The sequence below is a fragment of the Panulirus ornatus genome, chromosome 2 (assembly GCF_036320965.1).
Source record: "Panulirus ornatus isolate Po-2019 chromosome 2, ASM3632096v1, whole genome shotgun sequence".
Taxonomy (NCBI): domain Eukaryota; kingdom Metazoa; phylum Arthropoda; class Malacostraca; order Decapoda; family Palinuridae; genus Panulirus; species Panulirus ornatus.
The window spans coordinates 67,378,313-67,400,898 of NC_092225.1; the positions used below are offsets into that span (position 1 = coordinate 67,378,313).

At 39.2% G+C, this 22,586-nt stretch overlaps 1 protein-coding gene across 2 annotated transcripts in view; it reads right to left on the bottom strand.

Annotated features, from left to right (window-relative positions):
• LOC139756887 (calcium-activated chloride channel regulator 1-like) overlaps positions 1-12,330 on the bottom strand; it is a 259,533-nt gene extending 247,203 nt beyond the window's left edge. Inside the window, exon 1 of one of the 2 annotated variants that reach the window (XM_071676782.1) lies at positions 11,323-12,330. In XM_071676782.1, the coding sequence (XP_071532883.1) occupies positions 11,323-11,964 (642 nt within the window). In that variant the 5' untranslated portion in view covers positions 11,965-12,330. The remainder of the gene's footprint in view (positions 1-11,322) is intronic. The other variant, XM_071676773.1, reaches the window with a different exon arrangement.
• Positions 12,331-22,586: the final 10,256 nt, after the last annotated feature.

The window sequence follows — 22,586 nt, forward strand, 5'->3', positions numbered from 1 at the left end:
CTCGTGTTTTCATTTGAATATAGAAAGAAGGGCTGCTCACCACGTCCTCAGTAAGAAGATTTCATTAGGCGTGTCTCGTCTCTGTTTACCAGGAACCTGATGATACAATGAAATGGTAAAAAGGAAAAGAAAAGGTTTGATTATGGTTTATTGAGTTGCACCATAATAATCCTTACGAGGATTAATGATTACGAATAATCATCACATCAACCAATACTACAAATTGCATCAGGATATTCTAGGCAGATGCTTTCGCAAGCGCTTATATATGGCTCACACTGGTGTCATATGTATGAGCCAAATATATATCTCGCAGGTATTCTTAAGAGAACGTTGTTTAAGCCATGGACACAAATAAATCATTTTTTTCCTGTTTAATATCAAGACTGACAACGCCAAATTTAAAAAAAAAAAGAATCTTGGATCATGGGACGTGAAAAGTGAATAGATTTGGGTGCGTCTTGTTGGAGATGCATAGTGATACTGTTATGGTAGCGATGGTGCTGCCACATAGCTTGCGTTATGAAGGACCTTACAACCTCCTTCATGTCATGGTATATCATATATTGCTCCCACACTGAACGCTTCTTTCTCGATACCATGCCTAGGGTTACTGCAACCTTACACACCAGTTTTTGAAATCTCAGTGTATCGCTCATAAAGGTTTTATTTCTTTTTCCTAATTTTGAGCTGACTCTTATGCACGGAAAGCTGTTGTTGTTCATGATGATAGAACTAACAAATCACGAAAACATAAAATAGTTGTTCATGACACACTCAAGTTACCCAGGTCAACCCCTACCACCTGACCTTCCTTAATCACTCTCTTCTCCTTACAAGGGTTACGACCAGACAAAAGCAGACAGTGCTTGGCCTAGAGAGATTGCCTTTGGACGGCGGGAACCAAGTCTGATGTTGGGATTTGAATAACTCTGTTAAGTACGGACACCTGATTAAGGGGAATGTCTCCCCTAAACATGTCGTGCCATATGGAGAGAAAAATTACGTGTCAAATAGAATTGTATGAACTACTCAAGTGCGATTTTACCTTCATAATATCATCACGGACAAGTGTGATCATCATATATATATATATATATATATATATATATATATATATATATATATATATATATATATATATATATATATATATATATATATATATATATATATATATATATATATAATATGAGCTGAAATTAAACGAACCAATACAGATGGTAAATTGTATGCTATGAAGTTTCATCAAAATTCATACGATAAAAAAATTCTTCCATCAGACAGCAAATTCACGGAAACCTTCAAATATATTTCAACTTCAGTGTAGAGAAGATGAAGTCAGTTAAAGTTACATGACGTGATTATTACATGAATTCACTTATGATGATATAAGCTACAGTTAAGCACATTCTTGTACTAATATTGACATTATTCCCTTGGACATAGTCCTATTTTTTTGTTCCAGTGTGTCGACTAATTAATACAAACACATTCCCAGTTACAAATTTTTGGACCCATCAGTAATTATTTAATGAAATTGAAATGAATACGTTCGTCGTTTGGCTACTGCTTCCAAAATGACAATATATATTTTGTTACTAATGTAATCTTGTTAAATGCTAAATAATGTAACTCACAAACAGCTGACATGATTAAAAAGAATATTTGCGAATTAAATGGTGTTGAAAAGAATAAATGCAAATCATTTAAAGAATTAAGGAACTAAAAATGAGATAGAAAAAGAGAATGTCACAGGCATATATATATACATATATATATATATATATATATATATATATATATATATAGTCTTCAAGATTATCACATGAATATATGCATACGCATGCATGTGGACAAACATATATGCACCGGCACACACAGAAAAATACGTACTCCTACATACACACAAACGCTTTAAACGCAGATAAATAAAGCACAGGTGAAAAACAAAAACAAAAAAATCCCAAAGGCACACAAACCTATATCAACCACTGCAAGTGTCTTTAATATTTGATAGACTACATCTTAATTTACACCCTTTCTTCTACCCATTCCTCTCCCATCCTCTTTTCTTTTCTTTTTTTTGTGTGTTTGTGTGTGTGTGTGTGTGTGTGTGTGTGTGTGTGTGTGTGTGTGTGTGTGTGTGTGTGTGTGTGTGTGTGTGTGTGTGTGTGTGTGTGTGTGTGTGTGTGTGTGTGTGTGTGCTTTCATATCATCAAAATCTCTCTGTTAGCGTATATCTCTAATGATATCTATTGTGGTTTGGATTTTTTTTTTTCAGTCTGGTTGACAATTAATGCGTCTGTTTATGTACCAATTACAGGCAAATTATGGCCTAAATAAAGGATCTAGGGTCATTATATGCCCCCACGTCATGGAAAACGATGATAGATCATTCCGGGAATCGTATTTCAATTACATCTGCGCTACATGTATGGTATGAATATTTATGTCATTATAAATAAAAAAAAGTTTTTTTCAATCATTTTTTTTTTTTTTTGAGGATAATGAACGTCCTATAATAAGGGCAGGTTACAGTTAAACGAATGTATCTTACTTCAAAAGGAAATGATTACTCTATAAACTAACTGATTCATATTTCTTCTCGTTTTCTGTAAATTTCAAATTCTTGTCGATACAGCGATAACCATTTCCAGTCCCACTACGACGTAACTGTGACGATATATGATAAAAAAAAAACCTGAAGTGAAAATGAGAACTTGTTGACGTATAACGACCGGACTACAGAATTCGTAAGGTGGGAGCAACGTAGGAGGATAATGGTCCACGAAATGTCGTAATCTTACATACATAAGTGAAATTTTGAGACTTCATTTCATCATGATGCCCATTAATTAGGGTTTACTCGTTGCAGTTACTAATCAAGGGATACGTCAGACACTCTCTCCTGTACTGTCATTCTTTTGACCTACGTTCATTAATCATAGTCCTCTACAGAAACCGATTTCTGAACAGCTCTGTGTACTAAGCGATCTCACTCTCGCATGATAGTGATTATGGATATCAAATTAATAAGTCATATTCTTTGTTGTGTATGTTGAACTGCAATGTCAAAACTCTGCGTATAGTTTACGACAAACATACGATGTTTATATATATATATATATATATATATATATATATATATATATATATATCACATCCTCACGTTTCGAGGATCATGTCAAGGATCACAGACGCATGATATACGACTCTCCTTCACAACACAACAACCTCACAGCATCTCTGCCGCAAGACGACCCCACACTTCAAAATGACATAGGTGCCGCCTGATCTTCCTCCGTGGATTCATATCCACATAACCTTCCATGACAAGTGGGATACAATCCCCTTAACTTTCCCCCCCACTTCTCCCTCGGTCTCTGTAGACGCCAGACACATCAATAATGCCGTGTGATCCTTTAGCGCGGCCCTCCACCCCTGTATTTACTGGTAACTCAAACTCTGGATGGCACAGGAGGGAGAGAGAGAGAGAGAGAGAGAGAGAGAGAGAGAGGTGGGTCGTCGGTGTGCTGATTCCATTAAGGCTGGTAGGTTCAGCTGCTGCTGGCCTGACTCTCTCTCTCTCTCTCTGTGTCTGACGGTGCAGGTAATGCTGCTCCTCTTCCTCCTCCTCCTCCTCCTCCCCTTGCTTCATGCGCGACTCCTAGAGCAGGGTACGACAGCCGTGAAATTATGAACATTCCACTTAGTTACATTACTGAGGTAGTTTAGTTCATTCATTACTTTTCGTATACGAGTTTCGTTCTCCTCGAAGCGCTTCGCACCACTGGATGATGCAGTGAGAAACTGCTTCACTCCCTCATCGTTTGATATCAAACAGGTGTTAAATATTTCCGAGAAAATGATATGATTAATATCGTAACGTTGGGGGAGAGAAAAAAAATCTCCGTCTCTTAACTTACATAAATTACAAGCGAAAAAGTTACACGCCTTGTTAACCCAATTTAAGATGTTGCCTCCCAACATCCGGTGCAAACTCGTCTTATAGAGATTATAAAGTCTTTTAAAAAGAGATTATAAAGTCTGTTAAAAGATTCTGGAAATGAAACTTGTGTATAATTATTACTGCAGTAAGTAGAGTAGGAAACACTGTTGACAGGGAGAAATTATGGGTGCTTTGAACTGATAGGATCTATGATATGGCTGTTACAATTCATCTACGTTTCTTTCCAATCTTTCGAATCTCTATCAGTCATCTCAGAGTTCTCTCTCTCTCTCTCTCTCTCTCTCTCTCTCTCTCTCTCTCTCTCTCTCTCTCTCTCTCTCTATTTATATATATATATGTATATGTGTGTGTGTGTGTGTGTGTGTGTGTGTGTGTGTGTGTGTATGTATATATGTATATACTGCTTAAATGCACTAGTTTAAAGCGTAGAAATTATAGTTTAATGACCCTTGATATCATTACACAGGCCTCCGTGGTGTAGTGGTTAGCCTTACTAATGATCAATCAGCACTGATCCCCATAAGTTCGAGTCCTGGGCGAGGTATCTGGCCCAGGACCAAACCAAAGTGGTCAATCTCTCCTCGAATCTGGTCAGTACATGAGTACCTGGCTTAGGTTGGGGCGTGTGTGTGTGTGTGTGTGTGTGTGTGTGTGTGTGTGTGTGTGTGTGTGCGTGCGTGTGTGTATACACAGGTATAAAGAAATGGTCCACATATGCAAGGTTAAGAGACGGAGCAACACGAGCGTAAAACTCGCTCCCCGAAACACATAAATAACATTCATATACAGTAATCACGCACTAGCAGTATCATCTTCCTCTCCTTTTACACCATCTAACAAGAGACGCTCAACACACTGGTCTTCCCAACTCTCTACAACCGCCACTTATACTTTTCTCAACAACTCGAAAAAAAAAGGCTGCTGCATCATCTCGCCACCGCCACTGCTTGCCAGCAGAACTAACTCGTGTTGGGAGAGAAGTGGCTGGGAGGAAGGTAGCAAAGTGCAGAGCATCTGACTGGACTGGGAGGAAGAAGGTGGCGTCAAGAGGATGTTTGGACAGGATGTTTGCTTCGAAGAATCTGTGTGAGAAGTACTTAAAGTAAGAACTTATCTTCTGTGAGTCATCTGTGGATCTCAAGATAAGGTCTGATAAGGATGAGCGAAATGCCCAGTGGAAGCTACTACAAATGGATGGGATAAATGGAAGGTCAGTAGAGAAAGAGAGGAGTGACGCAGTGTATGCGAGTAGGAGGTGATAAGGGAAAGTGACTCCACATGACGTTGGGTCGGGATGTGCGATGTCACGATGGATGTTTAATCTCTTTCGCAGACGGGATGGTGAGGAAATGAAATGCGAGAGACTTGGAGTGAGGGGAGGTGCGTCTACGATGTGGTCGGAGTTCAAGGACTTGGAAAGTAAATCAGTTGCTATTTGCAGATGACACGGTGCTAATGACAGACTCCAGAGCGAAATGTGAGAAATAAAACTGTTGAGGAAAAATGCAAGCAGAATTAAGATAATGAGGCGCAGGAGTAAGGTGAGACAGGATTGTCTAAATATACGTTTAAGTTTAGAGAAACTGGAAGGACAGTTCGTTAGGTACCTAGTACAGAGGCTGTAGAGGTGTTCGAGGAGGTGGTACTTGGTACAAGACGTGGTACCTAGAAGAGGAGGTAGTAGAGGAGGGAAAAATTGAGGATGAAGCAACTATATGATGGAATAGGGGCTGAAGGTGCATTAAGAGCGTGTAGAAGGAGAGGTCAGTGCTTTTAACATAGAAGATTGGACTTTCTGAAAGCACAAGAATACAGACAGTGTGACACGATTATGAGTCATGGGCACTGAACACAAAAAAGGAAGTTGATGAATTGATCGTTTAAAGACAGTGACAGACGGAGATGGGCAGCAATAAGCGCAGTCAGTTGCTGAGGCAACCCTAGATCTCCTTTTATCGCTCTCTTAAAGTTTTGAGGATGCGCTCCACGCAGGAGTAGGGTACGGGGAGGTTCTTTCGGAGTGGAAAGGTCACGTCTCAGTCCTGGTATTGCCACTGTAAGCGAGGCCCTCCAACCAAAAAAAAAAAAATACATATATATATATATATATATATATATATATATATATATATATATATATATATATATATATATATATATATATTGGGGAAGAGCAGTGCGGTTTCAGAAGTGGTAGAGGATGTGTGGATCAGGTGTTTGCTTTGAAGAATGTATGTGAGAAATACTTAGAAAAGCAAATGGATTTGTATGTAGCATTTATGGATCTGGAGAAGGCATATGATAGAGTTGATAGAGATGCTCTGTGGAAGGTATTAAGAATATATGGTGTGGGAGGCAAGTTGTTAGAAGCAGTGAAAAGTTTTTATCGAGGATGTAAGGCATGTGTACGTGTAGGAAGAGAGGAAAGTGATTGGTTCTCAGTGAATGTAGGTTTGCGGCAGGGGTGTGTGATGTCTCCATGGTTGTTTAATTTGTTTATGGATGGGGTTGTTAGGGAGGTAAATGCAAGAGTCTTGGAAAGAGGGGCAAGTATGAAGTCTGTTGGGGATGAGAGAGCTTGGGAAGTGAGTCAGTTGTTGTTCGCTGATGATACAGCGCTGGTGGCTGATTCATGTGAGAAACTGCAGAAGCTGGTGACTGAGTTTGGTAAAGTGTGTGGAAGAAGAAAGTTAAGAGTAAATGTGAATAAGAGCAAGGTTATTAGGTACAGTAGGGTTGAGGGTCAAGTCAATTGGGAGGTGAGTTTGAATGGAGAAAAACTGGAGGAAGTGAAGTGTTTTAGATATCTGGGAGTGGATCTGTCAGCGGATGGAACCATGGAAGCGGAAGTGGATCATAGGGTGGGGGAGGGGGCGAAAATTTTGGGAGCCTTGAAAAATGTGTGGAAGTCGAGAACATTATCTCGGAAAGCAAAAATGGGTATGTTTGAAGGAATAGTGGTTCCAACAATGTTGTATGGTTGCGAGGCGTGGGCTATGGATAGAGTTGTGCGCAGGAGGATGGATGTGCTGGAAATGAGATGTTTGAGGACAATGTGTGGTGTGAGGTGGTTTGATCGAGTAAGTAACGTAAGGGTAAGAGAGATGTGTGGAAATGAAAAGAGCGTGGTTGAGAGAGCAGAAGAGGGTGTTTTGAAATGGTTTGGGCACATGGAGAGAATGAGTGAGGAAAGATTGACCAAGAGGATATATGTGTCGGAGGTGGAGGGAACGAGGAGAAGAGGGAGACCAAATTGGAGGTGGAAAGATGGAGTGAAAAAGATTTTGTGTGATCGGGGCCTGAACATGCAGGAGGGTGAAAGGAGGGCAAGGAATAGAGTGAATTGGAGCGATGTGGTATACAGGGTTTGACGTGCTGTCAGTGGATTGAATCAAGGCATGTGAAGCGTCTGGAAAGCTGTGTAGGTATGTATATTTGCGTGTGTGGACGTGTGTATGTACATGTGTATGGGGGGGGGGGGGTTGGGCCATTTCTTTCGTCTGTTTCCTTGCGCTACCTCGCAAACGCGGGAGACAGCGACAAAGTATAAAAAAAAAAAAAAAAAAAAAATATATATATATATGTGTGTGTGTGTGTGTGTGTGTGTGTGTGTGTGTGTTTTAAATTCGTGCAGGTAATAAAAGGGTGAGAAGGTGTATGTGTGTGTACGCTAACCAAACCAACACGCATAGCGTTGTAATTAACAAATATACACAGCGCCCACACAACCTGGGGTCCTATATGTATATATATATATATATATATATATATATATATATATATATATATATATATATATATATATATATATATATATAAATATACCAAGCTTTTCATTTGACATATCAATTATACATGGAATCGATTGTCAGTCTTTATGGAAACTTATAACCGACAGAGAATTTCCAGGATATTGTGATGTGATAGATCCAGAAATATCGGTCGAGTACTTTCCAGTCACTAGACGCTGGAGCTCCCCTCACGACAACATAGTAGAACTCTACATAAGTGGTATTCTTGGCAGGCCATATTTTTCACAGGCTAGATATGCAAATGAAGTACATTAATTAACTCTTGGGAACTAGATATTTTTTTCCTGTCTAATTAATTACCTTGAGTGGAATATTGGATTGAATCCAATTTCTTTTTAGGGCTATATATGTACATATATATACATATTTATTTGGTAAACATGCATGTTTACCAAATGGCGTCCTAGCTACGTCTCTTCGTTGTATATCAACTGACTGTTATATTTCTCTCTTGTGTCTCCCCTGATGATGTGATTATTACATGAAAGTGCACTTGGGAACTTTTCGTGTTTCATTTTCCCCGTGGACTCATAGGAATATCTTGATCACGCGCAAAATTGTGATCCTTTCCAATATACATAGTTATATATATCACAATATCATCATATATATTATTTAGGTGAAGAACTTGCCTCCGTAGAATATATCTGATGTTGAAAAATACTCTTCTTCTGACTAGTTAGTTGCCTGGACAGCCTCTCTCTACATTTACATTCAAGCAGAAAAAAAGCTTGCTAGCAAAACCCATTCATCTCAGATTCATTACGGATGAGTCGCTATATTTCTTGCACGTCTATTAATATATTCGTCAAACCATGTCATGGATTTTGTTTACATCAAACTTGTACGTTCTTTCCCTTTACAATATTCAAATTTCATAGACTTCGTGTTTCAGTCTGACATAATCGGCCAGAGAGAGAGAGAGAGAGAGAGAGAGAGAGAGAGAGAGGGCTGCTTCTCCAGCCTGGCCATGTAGCCTTCCCTACACATCTCCACTCTCGCGACCTACCAGTGGTAGTATACACTTAACCAAGAACCTATCATGTACAGCTAAGCCCCACAGGCTCTTCCAGGCTTTCCCTTGACCACTTCATGTGTCAAGGATCAACCTAGCGACCGCACTAAGACCCCCCCATCTCCCAACCGTTGCTCCATATCACTCTACCCCCGTTCATAATACAAGACCACTCCATTAATGTAAGAGTCTCGAATTGTTTCATTTTGTTTTTTAGGAAGAGTAGCGTTGAACAATACTGTTAAGAATACCAGATCAGGTTCATAATGATGCGCTTCATTTGCTGGAATGGAACACCCTGTTAGACTATGACTCAAGCTTACATCATCTTGAAATTACCTAACTACCACTATACAATTTGCCTTTTTCCACGCCATACGTACCAGTTTTACATTTTCTTCGATCCTTCGCTCTTCGCTATCGTAATCCATATCATATCCAAGAGAAAAGATATCGCAAGTCATTGTAGAAGAAGTAAAGAGGAAATGAATATGATATATATTCATGGTATCATTGTAAGCGACTGGTATAGTGCTGGCAACATAGACAATGACCATTACCATAATTATATCCCAGATGGGTCATTTGCTTACTAATGATGATTGTTGCACCTGTACTGTGCCAACACTCTACGTAATTACATATATCTTGCACCTTTGAGAGCTGGATGTGGTTGTTATTTGCCTTCGTCCGTAGGTTATGATCATTAAAAATATGTGCACTACGACACTAAGTGGACTTGATAATGAAATAGCATACACTGTTTTCATCACTGGGTACGTCAGCTCATAAGAGACGATTTAGTCTAAATGGCTTGGTATAATGATTCATGATTTCGTGTCGTTTCAGAAAAATTAGCGAAACAACACCAGGTAATAATGCGAAGACAGTGGCAAACCACACTAAAGACGATGGCCATCAACTGTACCATTTTTTTATGCCATGGGAATCTTGTTCATGGAACCCAAGTTGGAATTAGGGATGAATGAGATGGAATATCTGGCAAGGCAACTGTGTCGGTGGTTTGAGGAGACGGAGTCCTGATAGATCCTGCAGCAGCAGCAGCAGCAGCAGCAGCAGACCTGTGTTAAAGTGGTGTGTCCCCAAGTGTGAGCTGAGCCAACACAATGTACTCTGTACGCAACCTGCATGTGTGTGTGTGTGTGTGAATGAGTGCGTGTGTGTGTGTGAGTGTGTGTGTGTGTGAATGAGTGAGCGTGTGTGTGTGTGTGTGTGTGTGTCGTTTATTTTCTCATACAATATGACAGAAATGGTCTATGTTTACCATTATTCATACAGGGGCTATTGTTGTAAAAGAGGTTTTTTTTCTCTCATAATACATTGCTTTTTAAAATCTGACACGACGCCCAACATCAAGAAACGTTCTTTCTAAAGTTTTGTTGACTCTGGAGTGGGAATTGGAGGACGGAGTACATTCTCTCATCCAAAATGTGGCGACAGAAATTCAAAAGTTGACTGAAACTTGAAAGGAAAATGAAATCAGGAGTGAGAATTCTTGCCAGGAAGTCCAGAATAGTTTAGCCCTATCTTAAAAGTCTTGTAGTTATGTGAGCGAAAGTTGTGGACGATCACATGCGACTTAAATCCATAATGGTTAGCTGAGTTTAGTAAGGAAAACAGACGGAAATAAGTGAAACACTCGAGGAACGGAAGTTCTGATGTTTACACGAGATAATCCAGTCATCCGCTGTGTTGTTCTTTTAGGTTTTTGTAGAATGTTATGGACCACAACTGTTGTTAGGGTCTTTAGTATTGAATAACACATACCGTTATCACCTAGGTGCATGGAGGATAATAACAAAGCATATATTTAAGGCTCTAACTAGTACTGCAAAAAAATGTACTACCTTATAAGAAACAACACCAAATGCTAAAAAAAAGAAAAACACGTAAATTTCTTGGATTTTCCCCTGACTGGGATTGGTGAACACGTCACTAGGTTCCGCCCCTTTCGTCGGCAAGTTAACCAATGGGGATGCGTAATTTGGGAGCCATCCTCACCGCTACAGCTTTAAGGCAAATTTAACAGAAATAAAAGTTGATATGCAGACCACCTCTCTGAGTTCATTATCTTGCCAATATAATTAAGAAAATGACTCCTCTCAGAAACGGTGGGTAAAGTTAATTAGGCGGATTTCATATTTCACTTTATCTATTACGTGTCTTTTTTTTTTCCCCCAGCCTTGGGTTAATATGAGGATTAACGTCAAAGGGTAAGTGCATATCCTGACCATTTTTCTTTCAGAATACGTGCGAGTACAGGAGAAAAATACTACTTACATGTATGTGCGAAGATGCTGTAGTAAATATGTAGTGCAGTCTTCGATGCCCCTCCTCGTTGGTTCGAAATATGGATCAATCATAATGAATAAGAGGGAAGGGAAAGAGGACAAGATAACTCACCATGCAGGGACGATCAGCAGGAACAGGATAGCGGGATAATATCTTACGTTAGGGGAGATACAGATTCACCTGATCCAACTCAGGGTTGACACACTCACCTGTAAGCCATCGATGACGGTACGACAGTCATCCTGTGGCACTTTGCCGCTCACTTCTACCACCAGGCCTTCGTAACCCCCGTCCTTCAAGGCCAGATGGTGGCTCACTTGCGAACTGGTCTCGGTTGAGTGTTCGGTCTGAGTCCTCTTTTGCCGGTCTGTGAGGTTATCCTCATCACGCACCGTCGCCGGGTCGTGCTCGGAGACCGTTTTCTGAGGGGAATTATGAGTGGTTCTCACTGTCTCCTGCCACTTGGAACTGAGGAAGGAACTCCCGTAGGACTTTTTCCTCTCGTTCCTCCATCCCGACGACTGACTCGGGATCGTCCGAACGCTCGACTCGATCCGGAGTTGTGGCTCTTCCTCCAGGCCGGCGTACCAGTGCTCTCGTTTGTGATGGTAGTTGGTCCCTCGGGGCTCCGGCATTTTGGATGAGGCCTGGGCCTCGACCTGCGGGACCATGATCGTCAGAAGGGCCAAGGGAGCAATCAGCAAGACCACACGGGAGGAGGGTAGAGAGGACCGGGTGTTTCCCCTCGTCGCTGGAGGTGAGGAGAAAATGCTGCTGGTTGTGGTTGTGGTGGTGGTGGAGAGAGGATCACATAAATGCAAGCAGCACTTATCTTGCTCAGGATCTTTCATTTTTCCTTTGATCAAGTCCGTCCTGGGAGAAATATGATCCCCGGTGCTGTGTGCGTGTGTGTGTGTGTGTGTGTGTGTGGGAGGTCGTTTGTTTCCCTTCCTGACGTGATCAAGTTCCGGATGCGAGGGAGAAAGTTGGTCTCGTAGGATGAACGCCAAGCCCAGACCTCGCAGGCGGGTATTAGACGTCCAGGGCAGAGGTTTTACTCATCTCCGTCCAGCGCTGACCCGAGCCCTCCATTCATTTCTCTCCTGGAAAGAAGAGACGAACATTAATGTCGATCAACACACGGAAATTCGGAAGACTTTTCAGTAACCTAAGCTCAATCTCACGTGTAATTCCATTCTAATCTTAACGGGGGCATATTTCTTGGGCTTGGATTTTACTTCAGGGAAAAAAAAAAATGTAAGGCAAGGAGAAAATTAATTATGCTGATGCAGAGTTCATTAGCCAGCCTCGGCGTTCAGTAACTTTCAGAATTTTATTAATAGTCGACATCAGCGTGTGTGCAACAAGAACAAAATCTGCAACGAATAATTTTCTTGGTTCATAAGCAACATTGCTGTGATGAGGAAACCTCTCCATTCTTCTTCATTCCCCTTGGCTGCTCCTGTCCTACTTCATTATTTTTCCGTTTTATTTTTCTTTACGTTCAGGTCGTATTTTCTACTTTTCCAGCTCATACTTTTGTTATTCTTGAACTCCCACTAAAAGAAAAAATGGACTCAGGGTACACATTTATTCCGACAATCGCTTGGCATTAATGAAGGCCATCATTACAAAGGAGAAAATAAGAGGCAAGAGGGAGGAGACCAATTACATTGAATTTGAACACCTACACAGAGTCAGATTTCAACAGTGCAACAGAAGGATCAGACTCCATGTGTCGCACAAGTATAAATCAAGAGTATACCATATAGTATATATAAGGGATATAAACGAGGGAATGATATAGCTTCTTTATGAAAGACTATATGGAGTGATGATAAGATAATGAGATCATATCTAGAATTTGAAGTGATAAAAGGAATAAAATCATTAGGTAAACTAATGAAACGTCAGAGCTAACAATATGTATACATATTAGTCATACCTAATTGTTCTTCCACCCTTATCTGTACACATTCAATAGATATATATATATATATATATATATATATATATATATATATATATATATATATATATATATATATATATATACATATATATATATATATATATATATATATATATATATATATATATATATATATATATATATAGATAGATAGATAGATAGATAGATAGATAGAGATAGATAGATAGATAAATACAGATATATAGATAGAAAGGTAGATAGATAGATATGTACGCGAGGGTGCTTGTGTGTGTGCGTGTGTTTGTGTGTGTGTGTGTGTGTGTGTGTGTGTGTGTGTGTGTGTGTGTGTGTCACAAAAGGTTTATTAAACTGACTGCAGTCAAAGGTTAATGAAAATACACAAAGGAAATAATCCCAGCAATATATATATATATATATATATATATATATATATATATATATATATATATATATATATATATATATATATATATACATATATATGGGAGATATAGAAAGGAACATGTTACAAAACCAGTCTTTACACAAACGCCCAGGTGAAGCATAACATGATAAATAATCATATATGTTGTTCACAATGAATGGATCGAGGCTATTGTTATGGCCGGTACTACGCCTTCCTGTGAATTCGTGTGTGTGTGTGTGTGTGTGTGTGTGTGTGTGTGTGTGTGTTGTGACCACACAACTGTACAATGTATGTTAGTGGTTAAAGGTCATGTACCATATAGCAGAGCCGGGGAGAGGTCAGCGAAAGGTCAGTAAATGCTGAATAACTGTTCAGTGACAGGCTAGCAACAGCTCTATGACATTCCAGTGGAAAATGGCAGTTCGGTAATGGGTGAACGAAGGCTTAATGGCACTCATTAAGGCAATATAGGTTAACAGAAGGTCATTGCCAGGTCAACCGTTAATTCGGTTCCTTGTTACAGTTGAGGAGGGGGCTTGATGAATGGAAAGTGGGGGAATCACTTTGGACAACCATCGTTAGGCTCCCTAACGATCCTGGAATGATAATAGTTATGGAGAGGACGATAACAACCCAGGGATAGAGTGATGATAATTCAGGGTCATGACGATCATAGTTCAGGGACACATTGATGATGGCTTAGGGATAGGTCGACGATATTTCAGGGGCCAGATAATGACACTTCAGTGATATATCACAAAATTTCAGAGATGAATGTATACATTGTATCACATAACGAGGTGATTATCTCATGTGTTATCAATACATTTAATCATTGGATTTAATCATTGGATTTAATCATTGGATTTAATCATTGGATTTAATCATTGGATTTAATCTGATTAAAGAAAATCCTTTAGTTCCTCGATCGTCCATAACTCACATGATAACATGTAATGTGGGGATGTTGTTAACATGATAATATTAACATGTTCAGAGGTAGAAAATGATAAACCTTTTTTTTTTTTTCTACATACGTATATTTTCGCACACACACACAGACACACACACACACACACACACACACACACATACATACACACACACACACACACACACACACATACACACACACACACAGACAAAAATATATAACACAAACTACGCCCGAACTTCCCGCCACGCCCTCTTACTCATAATATGTGTTCGCAGGGTATCCCAGTGGTCCACCTGACACGCGGCTGGCTCTCTCTCTCTCTCTCTCTCTCTCTCTCTCTCTCTCTCTCTCTCTCAAATGCTGCCTTCCCTCGCTGGATATTCCTCGTTCTTACTTAAGTATCTTCCCTCCCATACTAGATATTCCTCCTTTTCCTTAATTGCTCGCCTCCTTTACTGAATATTCATCGTCTTCCCTTAGATATTCCTCCTCTTTCTCACTGAATATTCCTCCTGTAACTTAGACTTTGATATTTCTTCCTATATATTTTTCACCTCCCTGATGGAAAGATTCCCTTCTCGCTCTTGAGTATTCCACCTCCTGCCTTAACTACTCTTCCATGCGCCCCTACATCTAGGCAGATCTTACACCTACAATCACTGGAAAGATTTGGGTAGCAAAATATAAGCGAGTGGAAAGCTATTCGAGAGGAGAGATCCCTGACGGAATAGACGTTATGATATAGGTAGATGAGGCAAGAGAAAGGAAGATGAGAAAGAAGGAATAGATGACAGAGGTAGGAAGGAAGGAAGGGAACACGTGATAAAGATAGAAGAAGGAAGGAAGGGAACACGTGATAAAGATAGAAGAAGGAAGGAAGGGAACACGTGATAAAGATAGAAGAAGGAAGGAAGGGAACACGTGATAAAGATAGAAGAAGGAAGTAAGATAGCAAGTTAGTTACATGACGGAAGAAGAAAAAATCTAAACAGATGTTGAAAACAAAAAAATTAGGTTAATGAAAGAAGAGAGAGAAAAAGAAAAAATAGGGGAAACAATACGCAAAGTAGAGGAACAACAAGTAAGAGAAAGATTAATACAATAGAATAACATATATGGTCAGAGCAGCGAATTATCCTCAAAAACAAAGAAAAAAAATCAAGCAGCAAAGGAAGGAAGAATAAAGAGAGCATGGAACGAGAAAATAAACGGAGGAGAGTCAAAATGCTGGAGGAAAAAGTGAATGTCAGCTGAGGAAAGAAGGATTGTGAAGGGAAAATCTGGTGAGAGTAATTACTGGGAATAGTTCAAACATACATACGTCAAGGGAAAAAGATTTGGTTAAAAGTAAACCATTCCATACAATATATACAATATATATATATATATATATATATATATATATATATATATATATATAGCTCCAGGGGAGATAGAATACTGCTCAAGTATCTTTTGCGTGTCGCAGAAGGCGATTAAGAGGGAAGGGAGTAAGGGGCTGGAAATCCTCCCTTCCTCTATTACTTTCCAAAAGAAGAGACATAGGAAGGAGCCACATAAGGATATTTTTCGCCTAATATATATATATATATATATATATATATACATATATATATATATATATATATATATATATATATATATATATATGTATATATATATATATATATATATATATATATATATATATATATATATATATATATATATATATATTCTTTGATTCATGTTTCGTGTAAAATCTCATCATAGCTGTTATTCATCATGATGAATATGGACCTCAGGTTGTAAACTTCCATTTGAACTGACTAATCTGTGAACGAAAGATGTAGGTTATGAGCATATTTTCATTTACATTTAGAAATGATGAGAATATGTCTAAGGGAGAAATATAGATGGTGCAGCATTACAACGCCTGGCGGAGGACTTTGATCTAGAAGAGAAACGTGCTTAGGAAAAAAAAGGAAAAAAAAAGATTAATGAAACAGGGCTAAAAGGAGGATTTATGAGGGAAAGCTGAGAGATTGAGACGTACTGGCGAGGGGGGAACATATGTGTAACGAGCCGGGAGATTTATGAGAACAGAGAGAGAGAGAGAGAGAGAGAGAGAGAGAGAGAGGGGGGGTAGGGAGAGAGAGAGAGAGAGAGAGAGAGAGAGAGAGAGAGAGAGAGAGAGAGAGAGAGAGAGAGAGAGAATATCTCCCAAGTACCTACGAGGAGAATTTCCCGTAGAATGAGGAAGTCTTGTGAGCTACGTGTTGTCATATGTTATGTGAGTGATTGAGGAGAGAGAGAGAGAGAGAGAGAGAGAGAGAGAGAGAGAGAGAGAGAGAGAGAGAGAGAGAGAGAGAGAGAGAATATCTCTCAAGTACCTACGAGGAGAATTTCCCGTAGAATGAGGAAGTCTTGTGAGCTACGTGTTAGAGAGAGAGAGAGAGAGAGAGAGAGAGAGAATATCTCTCAAGTACCTACGAGGAGAATTTCCCGTAGGATGAGGAAGTCTTGTGAGCTACGTGTTGTCATATGTTATGTGAGTGGTTGAGAAACTGAAGATCCAGCCTAGCTCCAGTGAATCTAAACAACCTGACCTAACGTAATGTAAGCTATATAAATCTATCTTAAGTTAGACTAACGAAACACCTTACGATATCTTATCATAACCTAACCTAACCTACATTAGCCTGATATATTCTATGCAAAGCTTAAGTTGCTTTATCTAGTCAAATATACTTAATACATCACGGAGATGGAAGACGTATGGACATTTGATCAACGGATAAAGAAGAAGAAAAGAAGAAGAAGTAAACCAGAATGAAATAGTTTCAAAAGATATATATATATATATATATATATATATATATATATATATATATATATATATATATATATATATATATATATATATATATATATATATATATATATATATATATATATATATATATATATATATATATATATATATATATATATATATATATATATATATTTCCTCTCAGCAAAGCAATGTATATCGAGTAAACTGGACAACGAGGAGCTGCCTCATATATCCTCATAAGAATGATAACCTTATCGGAGTTATCCACAGTGGAACTGCCCATCACACACACACACTGCACGATCCAAGAAAATTAAAAAAAAAGAAAAGAAATTGAAAGAGATTAAAGATACTGCAGGACTATGAACCAGAAAACAGATATCGGAAATACCACGACCAATCAACGAAAACTTTCCCATCGCGATCACGTCTTGAAAGTATATATATATTAAAAAAAAGCTCAAGAAACTCAAAGAATATAAAAGAAATTAAAGGATACACGTGAAGACCTTGAAATCAAGTGGGTCTGAATTCTACATCACCGCAGACACTCTGGGATTTCATTTACAGGAGTGGGAGTGGAATCCATTCAGGACCATCGTCATATTATGTAAGATCCTGATCTCCCATGATCGGCCTCTGGTAAATAGAAGTGGCTCCCTGTCCTCCTGCAGCGTGGTATATAGACGTGGCTCCCTGCCCTCCTGCAGCGTGGTGTGGGATATAGACATGGCTCCCTGCCCTCCTGCAGCGTGGGATATAGACATGGCTCCCTGCCCTCCTGCAGCGTGGTGTGGGATATAGACGTGGCTCCCTGCCCTCCTGCAGCGTGGGATATAGACATGGCTCCCTGCCCTCCTGCAGCGTGGTGTGGGATATAGACATGGCTCCCTGCCCTCCTGCAGCGTGGGATATAGACATGGCTCCCTGCCCTCCTGCAGCGTGGTGTGGGATATAGACGTGGCTCCCTGCCCTCCTGCAGCGTGGGATATAGACGTGGCTCCCTGCCCTCCTGCAGCGTGGTGTGGGATATAGACGTGGCTCCCTGCCCTCCTGCAGCGTGGGATATAGACGTGGCTCCCTGCCCTCCTGCAGCGTGGTATATAGACGTGGCTCCCTGTCCTCCTGCAGCGTGGTATATAGACGTGGCTCCCTGTCCTCTTGCAGCGTGGGATATAGACATGGCTCCCTGTCCTCCTGCAGCGTGGTATGGTATATAGACGTGGCTCCCTGTCCTCCTGCAGCGTGGGATATAGACGTGGCTCCCTGTCCTCCTGCAGCGTGGGATATAGACGTGGCTCCCTGTCCTCCTGCAGCGTGGTATGGGATATAGACGTAGCTCCCTGTCCTCCTCCTGCAGCGTCATCTGCAGGTATCTGCAGTCTGCACTGACCAGTATTTACCATTAGCCAACTAGTAACCTTCTTTATAACAGAATATTTATGGAATATTCTCACGTTAACATTTACAGCGCAGTCCATTATCACGAGCTTCTGGTGATGTTGGGAAATTTCGAAGCAATTTAACTTTGGAACGCGATCGGGAATCAAATTGAGAGTGGCGCAGCAATCCGTCCAAATGAGGACACTGTTATATCTATAATAGAAGGATCTTGAATTATATAATCTTTGATCCAAATGGAAACGACGTGTAGCCCTTCCCTCAGTGTCTTGTCCCAAGGAAGCAAGTGCAAGGGGAAGAACACCACCGCAACCACGTCAGTGGCCAGCTCCTCCCAGGACCAGCCACTTCGACTAACACGGCTATAATAATTAGCGGGAAAATTAGCCTGGACGTGTTAGGAGGCTCTGCGACCCCCAAGGGAGCGCTCACCTGTCCGGGTTATGAGGCAGAGTTATGAGGGAGAGTTGTGTGTGGGGGGGGGAGGAGGAGGAGGATGGGGGGGTAATTGTGAGGCAGGGTTATGAATGGGAGTTGTAAGGAAGGATTATGAGGGAAGGTTTTGTGAGAGAGTTATGGGAGAGGAGTCGTCAGAGGGATTTATGGATGAGGAACGAGGGTAGAAGAATAATGTAAGATTCTCGAGGAAGGATATGAGGCAGAATTCAATTGAAGAACTATGAAAGGTGCATACTACTGAGGAATCATATTCGTCAGTTTTAGAAAACATAATGAGGAAACATGATAATAGGAGTTAGGAGGGACTTTTGAGGATTAGATAATAGAAGATAATTGCTAAAACATTTATTAGATAGTGGACATTAGTCCTAAACAGTGGCAGATCTCATTAAGGCACTAAACTCCAATTTACATGAGATGTAGACAGAGTACAAGGGAATATTAGAAGGACATTTCCAAGGATTGTGTAGGAGTAGAAACAGCAACAAATCAATGGGTCCTTTCGAGACTGTGTGTTACAATGGAAGAGATCAAAACCATTCGTCTGAAGGACTAACATGGTGAAAGCAGAAAAGCAAAGAAATTACCGAGGAAAAATTCTTGTACGCTTTCTGTATATAAAACTACGTTGGCGCCATTAATATTGGTCGTAGAGTTGAAGCAATGTGTTTGTCAAATCTATTCAGGAAAGCATTTATAGTACTACTTTCAGCAAGTCTAACTGGTGAATCATTCTATACATCAACAACCCTGTTGAATAAACACACACCTTCACCTCCATTCGAAGTCAACCGTTTGCCCAGGAGTTTGTACCTATTATCAAAAGGAAGACTTAATACAAACCAAGTTACGAAGTATTATCAAATAATCATTTTGAAAGATGAATGAGAAAAGAATAACATGCTCTCGAGGCTGATATGTTCCACTATCGCCTTCTAAGTCTACACTGACAAGCGGTTTGGCCAAATAAGGTCCTTAACGCGAGAAGAGGAAGGAAATGAATTCAATTAAGGTTTTTTACTGAGTATGATTGCTAGCGATAATGAGTGTAAATTACGAGTTTTCCTCGGGTGACGTGAGTTTCAATGGGGTGATTTGGAGCTGTTGCAGAATGACCGGGCTATGCTTTCCTTCAGTCGGATTTTCTCCATTAATGCATCACAGAATTATTCATGTGTATGTATGTGTGTGTGTGTGTGTGTGTGTGTGTGTGTGTGTGTGTGTGTGTGTGTATGTATATATCATCCCCTCTTGTTTTTCTTTTTTTAATTTTCCAAAAGAAGGAACAGAGAAGGGGGCCAGGTGAGGATATTCCCTCAGAGGCCCAGTCCTCTGTTCTTAACGCTACCTTGCTAATGCGGGAAATGGGAATAGTTTGAAAAAAAAAATACATATATATATATATATATATATATATATATATATATATATATATATATATATATATAAAATGTTATCTCACATTCAGTGCTATATTACGGTACATCTAAATTTTGAAGAATAAAAATTTTTTCCAGTTGTTTCCCTTGTGTATGCTGTCATCTCCCTCGTATGCTAATTTTTCTCGTTTTGAAACATTCACGACCATGACCGTAATATTTTTCTCCTCATTCACTGCCTTTTCTTTTCCTAAATCTACTCTAGGGCGGGTTACACTCACAGGCAGGGAAAGAACATAAAGAAAAAGAGAGGAAAAAAATGGTGTCAGTGACTTTAAGCTAACTCAGGGACTTCATTTGCATTTAGAAATGTATGTTCGTATATCGTTGGTTTTCATCGTTATCAGCAGCTGAGGTAATTAAGCCAGAATCCTTTTTGTAACGACCAAACATATCTAATGATGACTGTAGGCTATTGACGCTCGAGGCTTATCGACGACCTGAGTCATTATGTTTATCAATTTCCACATTGAATCAATCTGAACACCTTCGTCAGGAGTTCAAGATGCTTCTAAAGACATACATGCTGTAACGAACGTATACAATGCTCCTGGAAATAGAGGATCAAAGAGATTATAGCAAGTAGGTTTGGCTGCCATTGTAAAACCTTGAAGTGTAAGATGTATACATATATATATATATATATATATATATATATATATATATATATATATATATATATATATATGTATATATATATACATGTATATGCCAATACGTAGAACGTATTGCCAGTAATGACAATGTTTTCAGAGCAGCATGAACACGAAGTATAGACATAGCGATTCAATGAGACTATTTTGCCTCCCTTTTCTTATCTGTATTACTGGATGTCGTTTCTTATGACTGATTTGATTTTGACCCATTGCAGATTGCTCAAAGCAGTATCATAGCTCACTTATTCACCTTAGATTAACTATTTTGTTATCTATTGTCAGGGAAGTAAATCATTGACATAGACTACGTTTTTAAGTTGCTAGAGGTATGACTCTCCTCAATAACTTTAGCAATTAATATCAACTAAGTTGCTGAAATGTATGAAACCAAGAAATTCTTTCCCTCTCTCTCCTTAATTTCTTATTTCCCCCCAAGAATACACAAATACTTTGGTTAGGTGGAGGAAAGGAATCAAGATTTGTGTCTAAGATAAACACAAGCTTTCTTCCAAGAAAAGGTTTATATCACGAAGTGTTCGCTTCTTTTCAATTCAGATTTAATCCTTTTTTCCTTGATACAGGAACGGGATCCTAGTGGTGTCACTAGGTACCCCTGTAGTGTCCACTTTCATTTGTTTTTCCATATAACTTTATCTGTCGTTTGTATCGTTTTCCGATCCCCTTGTGTACATGTCATGACGGAACTTGGCACATATATACAGGTCTGCTCCACATCGGATTGTATGGCGAGTTTTAGGTATATGATTTTGATTTTGAAGAACATATATACACTACAGAGCTATCAGTCTATCTATCTGTCTATCTATCTATCTATCTATCTATCGATCTATCTATCTATCTATCTATCCATCTATCTATATCTATATATATATATATATATATATATATATATATATATATATATATATATATATATATATATATATATATATATTTATATATATATATATATATATATATATATATATATATATATATATATATATATATATATATATATATATGTATATATATATGTATATATATATATATATATATATATATATATATATATATATATATATATATATAGAGAGAGAGAGAGAGAGAGAGAGAGAGAGAGAGAGAGAGAGAGAGAGAGAGAGAGAGAGAGACCCACTACATCTTAAGGTCATGTAGATATATCTTGTAGAGCCAGTTTTCATGTATCTTTCACCCACAATACCATGTTGCCAGACTCCCAGCTTAATGGTTATCTGAACAACTTCATTGCTCATAAACATGTTTTTAAATGTGTTGTAAGATACCTTCACATGACGTCAGACAATAGTTACTGTAGCGGGAACTGCCAGTAGCTTTGCTGTATCGTAAGTCATTAACACGAAGCCTGACCCATCTTCAAA